Source organism: Pteropus medius, unplaced genomic scaffold (assembly GCF_902729225.1).
Source record: "Pteropus medius unplaced genomic scaffold, Ma_sr-lr_union100, whole genome shotgun sequence".
Lineage (NCBI taxonomy): Eukaryota > Metazoa > Chordata > Mammalia > Chiroptera > Pteropodidae > Pteropus > Pteropus medius.
The window spans coordinates 2639190-2653837 of NW_024345479.1; the positions used below are offsets into that span (position 1 = coordinate 2639190).

The 14648-nt window shown below is 32.8% G+C and overlaps 1 protein-coding gene across 4 annotated transcripts in view; it reads left to right on the forward strand.

Annotated features, from left to right (window-relative positions):
• The window catches only part of FBXL20 (F-box and leucine rich repeat protein 20), an 82786-nt gene that overhangs the window by 48207 nt on the left and 19931 nt on the right, over positions 1 to 14648 (forward strand). For all 4 annotated transcript variants that reach the window (XM_039873628.1, XM_039873627.1, XM_039873629.1 and 1 more), the window contains exons 3-7: positions 1502 to 1556; positions 4064 to 4138; positions 5437 to 5531; positions 6024 to 6092; positions 14227 to 14322. In XM_039873628.1, the coding sequence (XP_039729562.1) occupies positions 1502 to 1556; positions 4064 to 4138; positions 5437 to 5531; positions 6024 to 6092; positions 14227 to 14322 (390 nt within the window). The remainder of the gene's footprint in view (positions 1 to 1501; positions 1557 to 4063; positions 4139 to 5436; positions 5532 to 6023; positions 6093 to 14226; positions 14323 to 14648) is intronic.

Genomic DNA, 14648 nt, shown 5'->3' on the forward strand with positions numbered 1-14648 from the left:
CTTTTATAGTAAAAGGTTACTGAAATCAAACTAGGATCATTAAGTTTCTCACCTGTGCCCCTCCCCTTATGTGTAATATTATATTTATGCAAATTGCTCAGGGATTAGTGATGACTTGGCAGAAACAGGATCTTTCTATTATGAAACTCCACATAAAGTACTCTATAGTGGATAAGAGGAAAAGCAGCTACATTTCAGCAATGCAAGAATGGTTTGTTGCACTAGATAAATTTATTGTTTTAGGAATTGAGGTATGTTTATTTGGGAGTATTAAAGAAGATGAGAGATTTAGTCTCAAGATATACAAAATGTGTCATACACATACGATAGAATATTATTCAGCATTCAAAAGGAAGAGATTTCTGACACATGATACAACACAAACGAGCCTCCAAGACATTATGCTGTGTGAAATAAGCCAGTCACAAAAGGGCAAATGCTATATGATTTCACTCACAAAGTACCTAAAACAGTCAAATTCATAGAGAAAAAAAAGTCAGAGTGGTGGTTGCCAGGAGTTAGAAGAAGGAGAATGAGGCATTATTGTTTAATGGGTACAGAGTTTCAGTTTGGGAAGATGAAAAAGTTTTGGAGATGGTTTCACAATATGAATATTTAATGCCATTGAACTGTACACTTAAAAATGGTTAAAATGGCAAATGTTATGTTATATATATTTTACATAAATGTTTTTAAAAAAACAATATTTACTAAATGTACATAACTTACTGTCTGATGTAATTTTTAACTCAGTTTATTCCAAGTTCCAAAATGTAATTGATAACCTCTAATCACTAAACAGTAAAATTTTGTTATTTTAAGCTAACTCAAGCTTTTACTTAAATCTTTAAAATACATGCTATATTGTACTTTTTGCCATTTGCAGAAGAGCTTAGCTTGTTATTTAGATCAAAGTGATCTTTAAGGGTATTCATGAATAAGGAGGGCTTTAAGCAAAAGCGACCCATTCACTTTACTCCCAGGATGCTCTGACCTATTTTTACAGTGTAAGTTTATGGTGTAGGGAATTATCAGGCTTTATTCAAATAAGTTATTTCAAATAACAGTAGTTCAAAATAAATATTTAACCTCTATAAGACTGAGAAAAATTCTAAGCAGTATTTTCTAACATTAATATGTTAAACGAGTTATATCATTTCCTCAATTAGAATTAAATAGAGACTTAACATTTTATAGTTGCTATTTTTTAGGTGTTATTATTATATCTTTTTCCTTTATAACTGTAAAATTCTTTATAAAGGTATTCCTCCCATAGCCTATTTTATTTTGACAACCAGAAGTGTGAATCATTTTTTACTTTAAAAAATTGTATCAGAAACATTTTTCATCCCTCAATGAAAGTAATTGACCTTGTATGGTACTTATACATACATTATCAAGTAAAAGATTATTTTCTCACCCTATATTTTTATGGTCAATATTTTCTTTGTAAATTTCTCGACTTTATCATATAATAAAGTTTGTCTCTATCTCTTTTTAGGATATTTTCTTTTCTCGATGTTGTTACCTTGTGTCGCTGTGCTCAGGTCTCCAGGGTAAGAATGGTTGACATGATTGGAGGGGCACCCCTTCCTGACACTGATGATTCCAGGTTCTGTAGTACGCAGACCATTTACTTGAGGTGTTAGTTGTATGTTATGTTTCAAAGGATGGTGTTTCACCCACGGCATTACCTAAATCCATGTAATTCTACAGTTCTACGACATATATTGTCTTTAACTTTTGGAACTTTTGACTGTATAATACAAACAGAGGAAACATTTTCAAGGAAAAGGTTGGGATGCAAATTAAAAGGTTAAGCTCTACTCAGAATTGTAATAAAACAGTGTTTTATGATGTTTTCCTAGTTCACTTTATGGACACATACTCACAGACAGCTTTCGAGGGTCTAATTTTCATATTACCTCCCCATATTCTTTCCTCAAAAGATAATAGAATTTAATTTTTAAAAAAGTATAGCTCAAACTCAAAAGTTAGCTTCTACAAACACTTAATTATCCATTTTTGTTATTTGACATTGCTGTGACAAAACAGTGAAACAATCTTATTGGCTGTCACTAATACAAAGAATAGGATCTCTGTTGTGGGAAAATTGCTTTATGAACCATTCATCGTCTCTTCTGTTATACAGATATATAATAATTAATAAAATGAGTGAGCACCTACAGTTATCTTTTTATAAACTGGACAGTGGCTTTTTGCTTGTTCATTTAACAGCTATTTATTGAGAATCTACTATATACCAGGTACAATCCTAGGTGCTGGATATGTACTTTGATTATATCATAGAGTATTGTGTTTGGAGGTAGACCTAGGTTTTCCTTCAAATTACCAACACTGCTCTCCTCAAAAAAAGACAAAAAACTCACTTGCCATAAAAAATTCACTTTGTCTTGCCAGCTTTAATGTAATTTCTACATGCCCAAAACCATACTCTATCAGCTATTCTGGAAACAATCAATAGTATTTTCATGATTTCTAATTATGTCCCTGGTACCTGAGTGGTTGATCCAGACATGGCTGGTACAAATGAGTGGGGTCTCCTTTATTTCTCCACATGAAACCGAGGTCATCATTGAGAAACAGAATACCCAGACCTGAGTCTAAATCTGTTCAGTTGCAGAGTCTCGGGGATGTTGATTTGAATGAGTTTTAATTGTTTTCATTTGCAGATTTTTCTTCTCAATATGTTTTAATTTAAAAGAAAAGGAAGCACAATACCAATTTCATTGAATCTGGATAGTTAGTATATCAGTAGTTATTGTTTACTAAACTTGAAGTATTTAATCTGTTTAAAAAAAGAGACTCTGGAGAAGAACCTGTTATTCCTAATTTTTTTCTGTTTGGCATGTTTCCTGCTTGCTGGAAAAAGTAGTATAAGGAAATGAGAAATATCAGATCATAGCAGAGGTATATTCAACCCAAGGATCTAATAAACATGATCTTTAAAAGTTTTATCTGTTGTCTCCATGGCTAACCGTTTAAGATACCATTGGAAAAATATGAAGCCACAAAAAGGAAAAGTAACATTGAACTCCAAAGAAAACCTGAAAGATTTCCAGAATAACTTTGTTTACTTTCATACACTGACATATTTCTTGCTGATTGTGGATACACTTATTGGTCCCAGGGTATCTGTCACACAGTTTCCTTTTTAAAATTTTAGTATCAAATCTGTGTTTTAGTTGTTATAGTAAGAAATGATATTCTGAGTTTATAACTCAACAATATTGACTTTTGTTTACACTTTAATAGGGAATACTTTAAAAGGCTTTTTGATTAAAATACGGAATGATTCACAACAAATTAATTCTTACTGGTGTCGTTTTTCACCTAATCCTGAAAAATTGAAAAGCTTAAAAACTTTCTTGCCTCTCTGTAGCTTACTGAAGAATGTATGAGAACTCTTAAACTTTCACTGTTTTAAAATTACCACCAAATCAAATTAGAGGGAAAGATGACCAATTGAAAAACATCTCTGAGTGAACAGATTGGTAATGAGGAAAGCGTTAAGGCTCTATCATGTATGTGGAGAAATTATGCTGTCTTTTCTAAGTCCCAGGTCATTATATCACAGTTTCAAGTTCAACCAAGTGATGCTGTGGATTTCAAATATATATTGAACATAGCAATATTCGGAGTACTGTCCTCTTTCTTTAGTTTCACCTTATCTTGATCCTAGTTGAGGGATAGAGTAACAGACTTGCTTCTCATCAGCTGGACTATCTCATTTTGAGATTAGAAACTAGAATCTTCCATTTAGAAAAATTTCTGGCTATGATACTTATCACAACCTGTCCTTTCCCCAGCTCCCTAAATTAAAATCTTTTGTAGCTGCTAGTTTCTGTACCTGCTCATTTATGAGATAATCTAATTGGAGAATAAAGTATGAATAAGAAATAAGGCAGACTTTTTGGGAGTTGGGGGGGGTGCTAAGCAGTGTTTTGATAAATTTCAATCATTAGTAGATTGAATTGTGAACTTGGATATTGCTGGCTTTTCCCCAGCTTCTGCTCATTCTGTCTCTTTTTCTTCAAAATAGGCCTGGAATGTTCTGGCTCTGGATGGCAGTAACTGGCAGCGAATTGACCTGTTTGATTTCCAGAGGGATATTGAGGTATAATTATGTGGTGTGTGGCCCCATTTCTCTCGTTAGAATGTAATTACAGCATAGAACAGATTAGCCCCAACCATATAAACCTCCTTTCCCAGGAGAGAGAAACTATTAATTTTTGTGCATATGAACTTCGTTGAAGCCTGCAGTGTTCTCAAGAGCTTATTCAGTTTTTGAGAATGAGAAGAATTATTTTATTGAAATAATACTAAATTATTTGTATTAATAGGACTAAAAAATTTTTGTTTTTATTTTTCTGGTGGATATGTGAACCTGTGTTTGTTAATTTTAAAGAAGTCTTTTTGCACTTGCTTCTTAAAGAATAAGTCAGGTTAACTTGTTGATATATGACATTTGCATAAATTTTTCTTGAGATGAGCATTTTGATTCTTGGGAAGCTTACAGATCATAGTTCTTGTGGAGAACAAAAAAAGAATAGTCAAAGTCATTTATTGAATTATGTTTGCTGGGGAGAGATTTTTTCCCCTTCTCACTTCTTCCCCATATTTTATCTTAGTATTGCCTATTATTTCTAAAATGGAGAAGCATAACGGCTTAAGTGTAAATTATTTTAACCTGAATTCAAGCTCTGTGATCCTTGGTTTTCTCACCAGGAGAGTAGAGATAATATATTTCTCATTGTGTTATAAGGATTAAATAAGATTTACATTTAGATTAAAAAAAATTTTTTTTTTAAGTTCCAGTGGAACTTAATTGTCTTAAGGATCCATGTAAGAAGTTTTTTAAAAGCCTCTCATGAACTTTTCGTTATTTTCAAAAAGTACTTTTAAAATAATACCTACTAACATTAAGCTAGAATTTTGTTTTTCATAATTCTTTCATCTTCATGGATGTAAATGTTTAAAGCAACATGGCCCACAAAATCATTCAGTAAGCTTTCATTTAGTGTTCATTGAGTCTTTGCTATATTTAGAGTACTGTAGTAAACACTTTGGAAAGGATACAGAAATAATAGAGTTAATATCCTTCAGTAGCTGCAATTTAACCAGGAGGGCATCTTACCTTAAGACAGTGGCCCAAGAGAACTACAGAGCACCTCTTCCTCAAATATAGAATATCTTACCAATTGAATGAAATAAATAACAATGTAGAGTTTAGGCATGTTTCAGGTAGATGGGTTAATTAGGAAAGCTCTCTCACAGTAAGTCGAAGTTTTCCTATTAAGTCTTTAAAATGAGTAGAAATTTCTTTTTTTTTAATAAATTATTGAAAATAAGGATGGATTCTTTTCAAAAACAGTGTGGTGTCTTATCTTTTTGTTCACATGTCTTTTTTTACAGGGCAGGGTAGTGGAGAATATTTCAAAAAGATGTGGAGGCTTTTTACGAAAATTAAGTCTTCGTGGGTGTCTTGGGGTAGGAGACAATGCATTAAGGTAAGAACTTAACTATTGATCAACTGATTTTTTTTTAACTGATATTCTTGACTGAAGTAAAGAAAACATTATCTCACCCAGAAATGATTAAAATGGTTTTAAGCTATTTATAAAGGCAGTTATAGCTTTCCTTAAGCTATTCTGAACTCAAACACACATAGATTGCTTAGAACACAAAAATATTCAGTAGTAGAGTATATGCTTTTGAGAATAAAACAAGAACAAGTGTCCACTCTAAAAAAGCCAGATTTTCCACATCATAAATGGTTCTTTAGAACCTTGAGTAAATTTTGTTTGTTTACTGAAAGTTAAGGTAATTTAAACCTTGGTTGACAAAAAAGACCAACATTTAAAAGTTTATAGTTGAAAATTATTTGTAATCATGAACTACTTTTGTACAAACAACCAGTATTACCAGTAATAACTTTTTCTAATGCTTAGAATTGTGCCCATTTCATTTCACACCTTTTACTCTGTTTCTTTCCTATAAAGAACCTTTGCACAAAACTGTAGAAACATTGAAGTATTAAATCTAAATGGGTGTACAAAGACTACAGACGCGTAAGTATTTTATGTTTTGGAAGGGTAAGTCATAGCACCTTGTATCCTGCCTATACTAGCTTTAAGTCCATGCTTCTAAATATATTTAGCAAATTTCATTTTTGTTTTACAGGGTAAAGATAGTTTAAAAGGAGAAAGTGATAGTAGAAATGGAATAAAAAAAATTTATTTTGGAATCTGGCCCAAATCTTATCTTGATATTTCAAATGAAACTTAAAAATTGTAGTCAGCGAATATGCTGTAGGGATACTAATGATATAAATTACTAGAACTACTTATATTTCAAGAAGATACTAGTTGCTATTATTCAGAAGGCACAGTAAACAAATAATTCTATGAAAAGATGTAAAATCCTAAACATGGGACTAAACAGCTTGTGATAATCAATATTGAGAGCATTTATTAAGTGACTCTTTGAATGCCCTGTCTGTGTCAGTCACAATATAAAAGAAATAAAATATAGTCCTTGATCCGTGAGAGTTTACCATCAGAAACAGTAGACATCAAAGGTAAAAATCCCATTCAGCCCAAGGATATTATTGGTAATAATATCTATCAAATTGCAATTAAATATTATGTAGGGAAAGTGTTGCCTATTATTAGGTGAAGTGAAGCCACCAAATAAGCTTGCTTCTTAACATTATTCACTGAATCTTCCTGTTCATAAAGTCCTCATAAAAGAGATGATATGTTTACAATTGCTTGAAGGAAAGTGGAAAGCAGTCTAAGCATAGAGTAAACATTGTTTATTTGATTCCTTCCTTTGAGGTCACAACATTGTTAACTTTTAATATACAAAAGTGTTTGAAAGACAATGACTGTGGTTAGTAATTGATTCCACTAATAAGTATTATTCCTATGGATTGATTTGGAAGTCATTAATATGAGAAACAACTTAGTAAGCCCACCACAACCATGACTTTATACCATTTACTTTAGATAAATTACCTGTTTATTTTTTCCTTTGATTACTTAGTATGTCAGATTAATTTGATCACTTGATGTCTAGAAAAGTCACACAATTTATACTTTTTTCTAAGAATCTACATACCAAAGATACAGTGGCAAAATATTTATGTACAAGGCTATTCATTTTTACTACCTGTAGTAACAGATACTGCATTATTTTTAATAGCGAAAGACATGAAACAGCCGAAATGTCTGTCAGTAGAGTACTGGTGAGATAAAAGGTATATCATACTCTGGAGTGATCAAAGTTAAGAAAGGAAATTGCAGAGAAGTTTGCATATACAAAGATACTTCCGTAGGGCCAGAGGATATAATATAACTGTATATCCATATTTATTTAATTTTCAAAAGGGAACAATGGAAAAATAATAAAAAACTAATAAAAATGATTACTTATGGGGAAGAGAGAAAACATGAAGAGATGAAGATGAAAGGGAGACCTCTAAACCTGTTTTATAGTTTTATTTTAATAGCTATGTAAATGTTTTACATAATTAAACCATGAATTAACTCAAAAAAAATCAAAGCAGTACCTAACAAGTGAAAACAAAATAAAACACACGAACCCAGCTAAATCAAGTTGCAGCTATAATCATACAGAGAGAAATTACTTCTACTGACTTTTGACATCTTAGGAAAAATTTTAAGCATGTGCCAAAGTAGACAAAATTGTCTAGTGAACCTTTCACCCAGCTTCAGATTGATGGTTGAGAAACTATAACTTTATGGCTAGTCTTGTGTCGGCTTACCCCCTTTTTTATCTTATTTTGAAAAAGACCTAGACATTCTATTATTTGATTTATAAATATGCTTTTTTAAAATATGGACTTCTAAAAGTTAAAAGCTGCTAACTTAAGCACATTAATTTTATCACTCCTATAAAAAAACTTAATATCTTAAAATCATCAGATAACTCCTAGTCAGTGTTCAGATTTTTACTTGTTCTAATGATTTCAGAAAAGCAATATTTTAAATACAGTGTAAAAGAAAAGATACTTTAATAATCAAAGATGAAGACTTGCCTCTGACCATGACGGTAACTGCCCTCCTGCTGTAAACAACTGTAAAACTATACAAAATATAGAAAACAATCAGCTTGAGGTGTTGGATAACATGCAGCACAGGAATGAAACATGTATGAGCCCTATGATTACGCGGGCTACGGAAATGTACATAGATTTGGCTAAATAGTAAGCTATATGTATGTGTATGGACACCCCAAAGTTGGGCAAAGAACATCTGATAAGTCTAAAGAACTGTCGGAATTTAAATAAGGTTTTGTTGTAACCACCCAAAAGGAAGAAAGCTCAGTGAATACCTTGGGACATTTAATAGAGACTTCAAAAAAGTCACACCTTGATAGTAGAGCTACACTTGACTTGCTCTAATAAAGGTTAAAAGAAAAAAATTAGGATAAAATTGATTCACAACTAACTTAACTGCCTGTCAAATGCAGACTCAACATTCTTTAAAGGAAGACAACAAAATCTAGACATTCAGCAATTTAGCATACAGAATTTCCAGCATTCGATCAAAAATTATAAGACATGCAAAGAAGCAGGAAATGATGTCAGAAGAAGAACCAGAAGGAAAAACCAGTAAATATAAACAGACCCAGAAAGGATGGAGATTATTTAAAAAATTGATTAGTGGAGTTTAAAAATTGCAATTACAAATATGCAAGAATTTTAAAGAAAACTTCGAGGAAGATAACGTGGAGATTAAAGAGATGGGAAAAGATATACCCTTACAAACAATAGACATAGTAACGTTGAAGTGGTTATTAATATCAGATTATAAAAACTTCAGGAAAAAGTAAATGCAAAAGATATTTAATACCGCCCTCCTCTTTCAGTAAATGATAAAAACAAGTAGACAAAAACAGTAAAGTTATAGAACACTTTGAGCAGCACTATCAATAAACTTGTCCTAATTGACATTTATAGAATGCTATACTAAACACCAGAATCAGCATTCTTTTCAAGTACACTTAGAATATTCATTCAGTAAGACACCAAGTAATGGACCATGAAACAAATTTCAGTGAATCTAGAAGGATCGAAATCATATCGAGTGTATTCTACAGCCTCAACTATATTAAAGTAGAAATCAATAACATATCTGAATAATTTGAAAATTAAATATCACCCTTCTGAATAACCCATGGGTCAAGGAATAAATTACAAAGGAAACTAGAAAACATGTTTTACTGTGTGGTAATGAAAACACAACATTTGAAATGTGAAATGTAATAAAGGCAGTGCTTAGAGCAAAATGTATAGCTTTAAATGCTTGTACCGGTTTCCCTTGCTGTCCAAAAGAGTGTTCCTCTGCAACCATAAGCCAAAATGGCATAAAGCAAAGCAGCAATTACCTTAAGGATACGTCTTCTCACTAATAAACTTAAAGGTAGCTCTGTAGAAATTGTCCATTCTGAAGAACAGAGAAATACAAGATTAAAGAAGAATGGCAGAGCCTCAGAGACTTGTGGGACAACATCAAGAGTAACAATAAAGATAAAATGGAAATCCCAATCGAGAGAAAGAGGGGCAGGAAAAAATGTGAGGAATTAATGGCAGAAAACTTCCCAGATTTGATGCAAAACAATAATCTACAAATATAAGAAATTTAATGAACCCCCCAAAGGATAAAAACAGATATTACATGCAGGCACATTAGAGCCAAACTGTTAAAAACTAAAAGAGAAAATTCTGAAAACACCAAGAGGAAAATAACTCTTGGATAAAAAAGGACTAAGCAATTAATGAGTAGCCTAATCAGAAACCATGGAAGCCAGGGTCATGTGATACATTTAGTGTGCTGAAAGGAAAAAAAAAAATTCTGTACCTAGCAAAACTGTCCTTTTAAAATGAAGGCAAATAATGACATTGCCAGATTAACAGAAATGGAATTTGTTGCTAGCAAATGTGCCTTGCAAGAAATTCTAAAGGAAGTCCTTCAGGATGAAAAGAGATAAATATTAAGTGGTAAGTAACTCAGATCCATAGAAATTGTTAAATGAAGAGCACCAGAAATGTTAAATATTTGAATAAATCTAAGATTCTATATTTTTCTCATATCTCTTTTTTAGAAGATATAAGATTATATGAAGAAATAATTATAACACTATTGTTAGGTTTGTAACAATACATAGAAATATGAAATATTTTTGAACATATGAAAATAATAGCACAAAGGAAGGAGGGAATGGTGTTATTGGAGCAAAATGCCCATATTTTCTGAGAATCTATTGTTCTGAAATAAATTGTGGTAAATTAAGGTACATATTGTGATCCGTGAGCAAACTAAGAAAATAACTCAAAAATAGCAAAAAATCAGCAGAGGAGTTGAAATAGTACACTCAACACAAGAAAACAGTAAAGGAAAAATAGAAAATAGTGTGAAACAAATAGAAAAAGATAGCAAAAGGGAGACAAAATCCAACCATATCAATAATTCTGTTAAATGTGGACAGGATAAACATTTCACCCAAAAGACAAATTGTCAGTATGGATTAAAAAGTGGTATCCAGCTCTCTGCTGTCTACAAGAGACATGCTTTAGATTCAAAGACAGGAATAGGTTGAAAGTAAACAGGTGGAAAAATGCATACTGTGCAAATAGGACCTCCACCCAGTAATTACAGAATAAACGTTCTTTACAAACAGACTTTGGAATATCATGAAGGGTAGAGCGTACATTGGGCCACAACGTAAGCCTTAATAAACAAGAAAATTAAAACTATACAAAATATATTCTCTGACCAGAACTAGAGAATTAAATGAGAAATGCACAACAAAACAAAATCTGGGAAGACCTCAAGTATTTGGAAATTAAGCAACACGCTTCTAAGTAACCCACAGTTAAAGACAAAAAAAATCACAAGAGAAATTTAAAAAATATTTTGAATGAAAATAAAAAACTATCAAAATTTATGGTTTACAGCTAAAGTGGTGACATAGCTCTGAATTCCTGTATCAGAGAAGATAGAAGAGCTCAAGTCAATAACAACCTTCAGCATTAAGAAATAAGGTAAAGCAGAGCAAACTAAGCCCAAAGCAAACAGAAGAAGGAAATAATACAGATTGGATATCAGTGAATAAGAAACAGAAAAACAGCAAAAATCAGTGAAACCAAAAGCTGATTCTTTGGGGGGAAAAATATCAAAATCGACAAATGTAGACTAAGAAATAAGAGAGGAGGCACAAATTATCAAAAGAAGGAATGAAGGTGAGGACAAAATACCCAAAAGACAGACTAAAAGAATTAGGAAATGTCATAAATAACTATACTAGCAATTTAGACATCCCAGATGAAATGGACAAATTCCTGGGAAGGCACAAATTACCAAATTTAACTCAAGAAAAAAACAAGCAATCTGAATAAATATATACCAAGTAAATTCAGTGAGTACTTCCCACAGAGAAAAAAGCACAGGCCCAGATGACTTCACTGAATTCCATCAAATATTTAAAGAATAAATAATACCAGTCTTCAAATTCATAAAATAAATGAGGAAGTACTTCATAACTCATTCCATGAAGCCAGTATTTTTCTGAAACCAAAGCTGCCAAAGACATCACCACAAAAGGAAATGTGATCAATATTCCTCAGGAACAGAGATGCAAAAATACTAAACAAAATTTTAGCAAACTAAATCCAGCAACGTATAAAAGGATAGAACCAAGTGGAATTTATCCCAAGATACAAGTATGGTTTAACATCTGAAAATCAATTAGTGTAATATCTCATAATAGTAGAATAAAGCAGGGGTCAACAAACTTCGTATGGGGCCATATAGGTAAAATATTCAGGCTTTGTTGGCCATGCAGTCTCTGTCACAACTATTCAACCCTGTCAGTGTTTTACAAAAGCAGCCATAGAAAATGCATAAACAAATGAGCATGGCTATGCTCCAGTTAAACTTTATTTCTAGGTGCTACTGAGATTTGAATTTCATAGAATTTTCACATGTCACAAAATAGTATCTTCTTTTGATTTTCTTTTAACCATTTAAAAATGTCAAAACCATTCTTAACTCGTGGGCTAAATAAAGTGGTGAGATTTACTGCCTCTGGACTAAAGGACAAAAACCACATGATCATCACAACGTGATAGGAGCCTCTGAAATGGCCCCAAATAATCCTTACCTCCTACAATTCACACCCTTGTGTAATCTTTTCCTCTTGAGCATGGACTGGACTAAAGGACTCATTTCTAACAATAGAATACTGTAAAAGAGATTGGATGTCACTTTGGAGATAAGGTTACAAAAAGTCTCTGACTTCTATCTTGCTTTACCTTTTCTCAGGGCTCTGACTCCAGGGCAAGGGTGGTGGGGAGAGCAAGCTGTCCTGTTTTGAGTAGCTCTCTGGAGAGGCCCATGTGGCAAGAAACTGAGGTCTCTGGCCAATAGCCAGAGAGGACCTGAAACCTACCAAAAACCAAATGAGTGAACTTGGAATTGGATCTTCTAAGGTCTGCCAGAAGCCACTTAAATGAGCTTGGAAGAGAATCTGTACCCAGTTAACCTTTGAGATGATTGCAGCTGTGGCCAATACTCTGATTGCAGCCTTACAAGAGACCCTGAGTCAAAGGCACCTGCTAAACTGCCTGTACCTGTATTCCTGATCCACAAAAATTGTGAGATAATAAATATTTGTTGTTTTAAGCTGCTCAGTTTTGGGATAATTTGTTATGCAACAATAGATAACTAATACATCATTAGATGGAAGAAGCACATGCCAAACTCCAGCACCCATTCATAAAAAAATTCCCAACAAACTAAGAATAAAAGGGAGTTTTCTCAATCTGTTCAGAGGCCTCTATGAAAAACCTACTGCTAACCATCATGTGTAATGGTGAAAGACCGAGTGCTTTACCTTAATGTCAGGAGCAAGGCAAGGATGTTAACTCTCACCATTTCTATTGAACATTCTGTTGAAGATTCTAGCCAATGCAGTACCTTTATTACAGAATGACAAAATAAAACCGCAATAAATTACATTCCAAACCCACTAAAGTGGCTGTTAGCAAAAAGAGACACCAATGCCAAGTGTTGGCAAGGATGTGGAGAAACTGAGACCTTTATAGGTGCTTTGTAGAAATGAAAAATGATAGAGCCACTTTGGAAAGTAGTTTTGGCAGTTTCTTAAAAAGATAAACATAAACTTAGTTTAGGACATAGCAGTTCTACTCCTAGGCATTTACCCAGAAGAAATGGAAACATAGATCCATACAAAGACCTAAGAAACATATCCACCAAATAGAATGTATAATTCTTATTTGGGTCCTAATTTGATCAAATCAGCTTGCCAAAGATGTATGAGAGAATTGGGGAAACTTGAATACAGACTGGGTATCTGATATTAAGGAATTAAAGTTCTTATCTATTAGAAATACGTCCTCAAATATTTATAGGTGAAAGAGTATGCCTGGGATTTGCTTTAAAATAAATGAAAAAAGGGAAAGGATGAAATAGAAATAGTAGAATGTTGATAAATGCCGAAGCTTAATGGTGGTACATGTGTATTCTCTATTATTCACTCTTACGTATATTTTAAATTTCTCATAATAAGTTAAAAAAATTAAACTGAGAACTTAACCACTGCGAGAAAAGAACCTTTAAGAAATTCATAAAGGAAAATAGGTAGTAATGTTATATAACTTAGTGTGTTTCAGCCCAATACTGATCCATCCTCTGTATACCTTGCAAAAATCCAATTATTATATTACTGCCATGCAGAAAGTTGTCTTGAGCAGAGATTTACGTGAAAGAGCAGAGACGGAGCTTTCAGTCTTCATGTTTTACTACTTGCTAGCAGGTGCTAGGTAGCCTTCTGATATTCCTGATTTGCAGGATGCATGTAGATCTCTTATCGGCACATACGCAGTTTGCTGCTAATAGTTACTAACATTTCCAGGTGAATAACCCCGTCTTCCCCTCATGGAAAGTCTCATATGCAGCACAGCCTTTTTTATCCTTTGTAAATGGCACTGGCCTCTTCCTCAGTGTGAAAGGTCCTGGGATTTATAACTGCCTTTATTTGGAGTAAATTTTATAGTTCTTATATATACACATATGTTTAATGAGAATCGTGTATGATATACTAAGGATGTGTTCTTACTTGTTTGTTTATTTATTTTCTCCTTTTTCCATTTTTCAGTACATGTACTAGCCTTAGCAAGTTCTGTTCCAAACTCAGGCACCTTGACTTGGCTTCCTGTACATCAATAACAAACATGTCTCTTAAAGCTCTGAGGTAAATTTTTTATAATAAGGTTGTCCAGTAATCAGAACAAATACTTATTTTTTTTTAAATAACTGAAATAAAGTTAGAATTAAAGGAAACTGTTTTATGGATATGTACTGTAGTTCAGAACAAATCTTTTGTGTTACCATTTCCCCAGATTATAGGACATATTCAGATGAAATGACTAGAGGTAACTAAAATATCTGAACATGCTAGTACAATTTATAAATGAATGATTAGATGTTTTCGAAGGCTTGTTTCTTCCCTTCCCCCAATCCCCCACACATAAAAAAAAAAAAAAAAAAAACATTATTATAGTTTAGTGATTAAAGCAG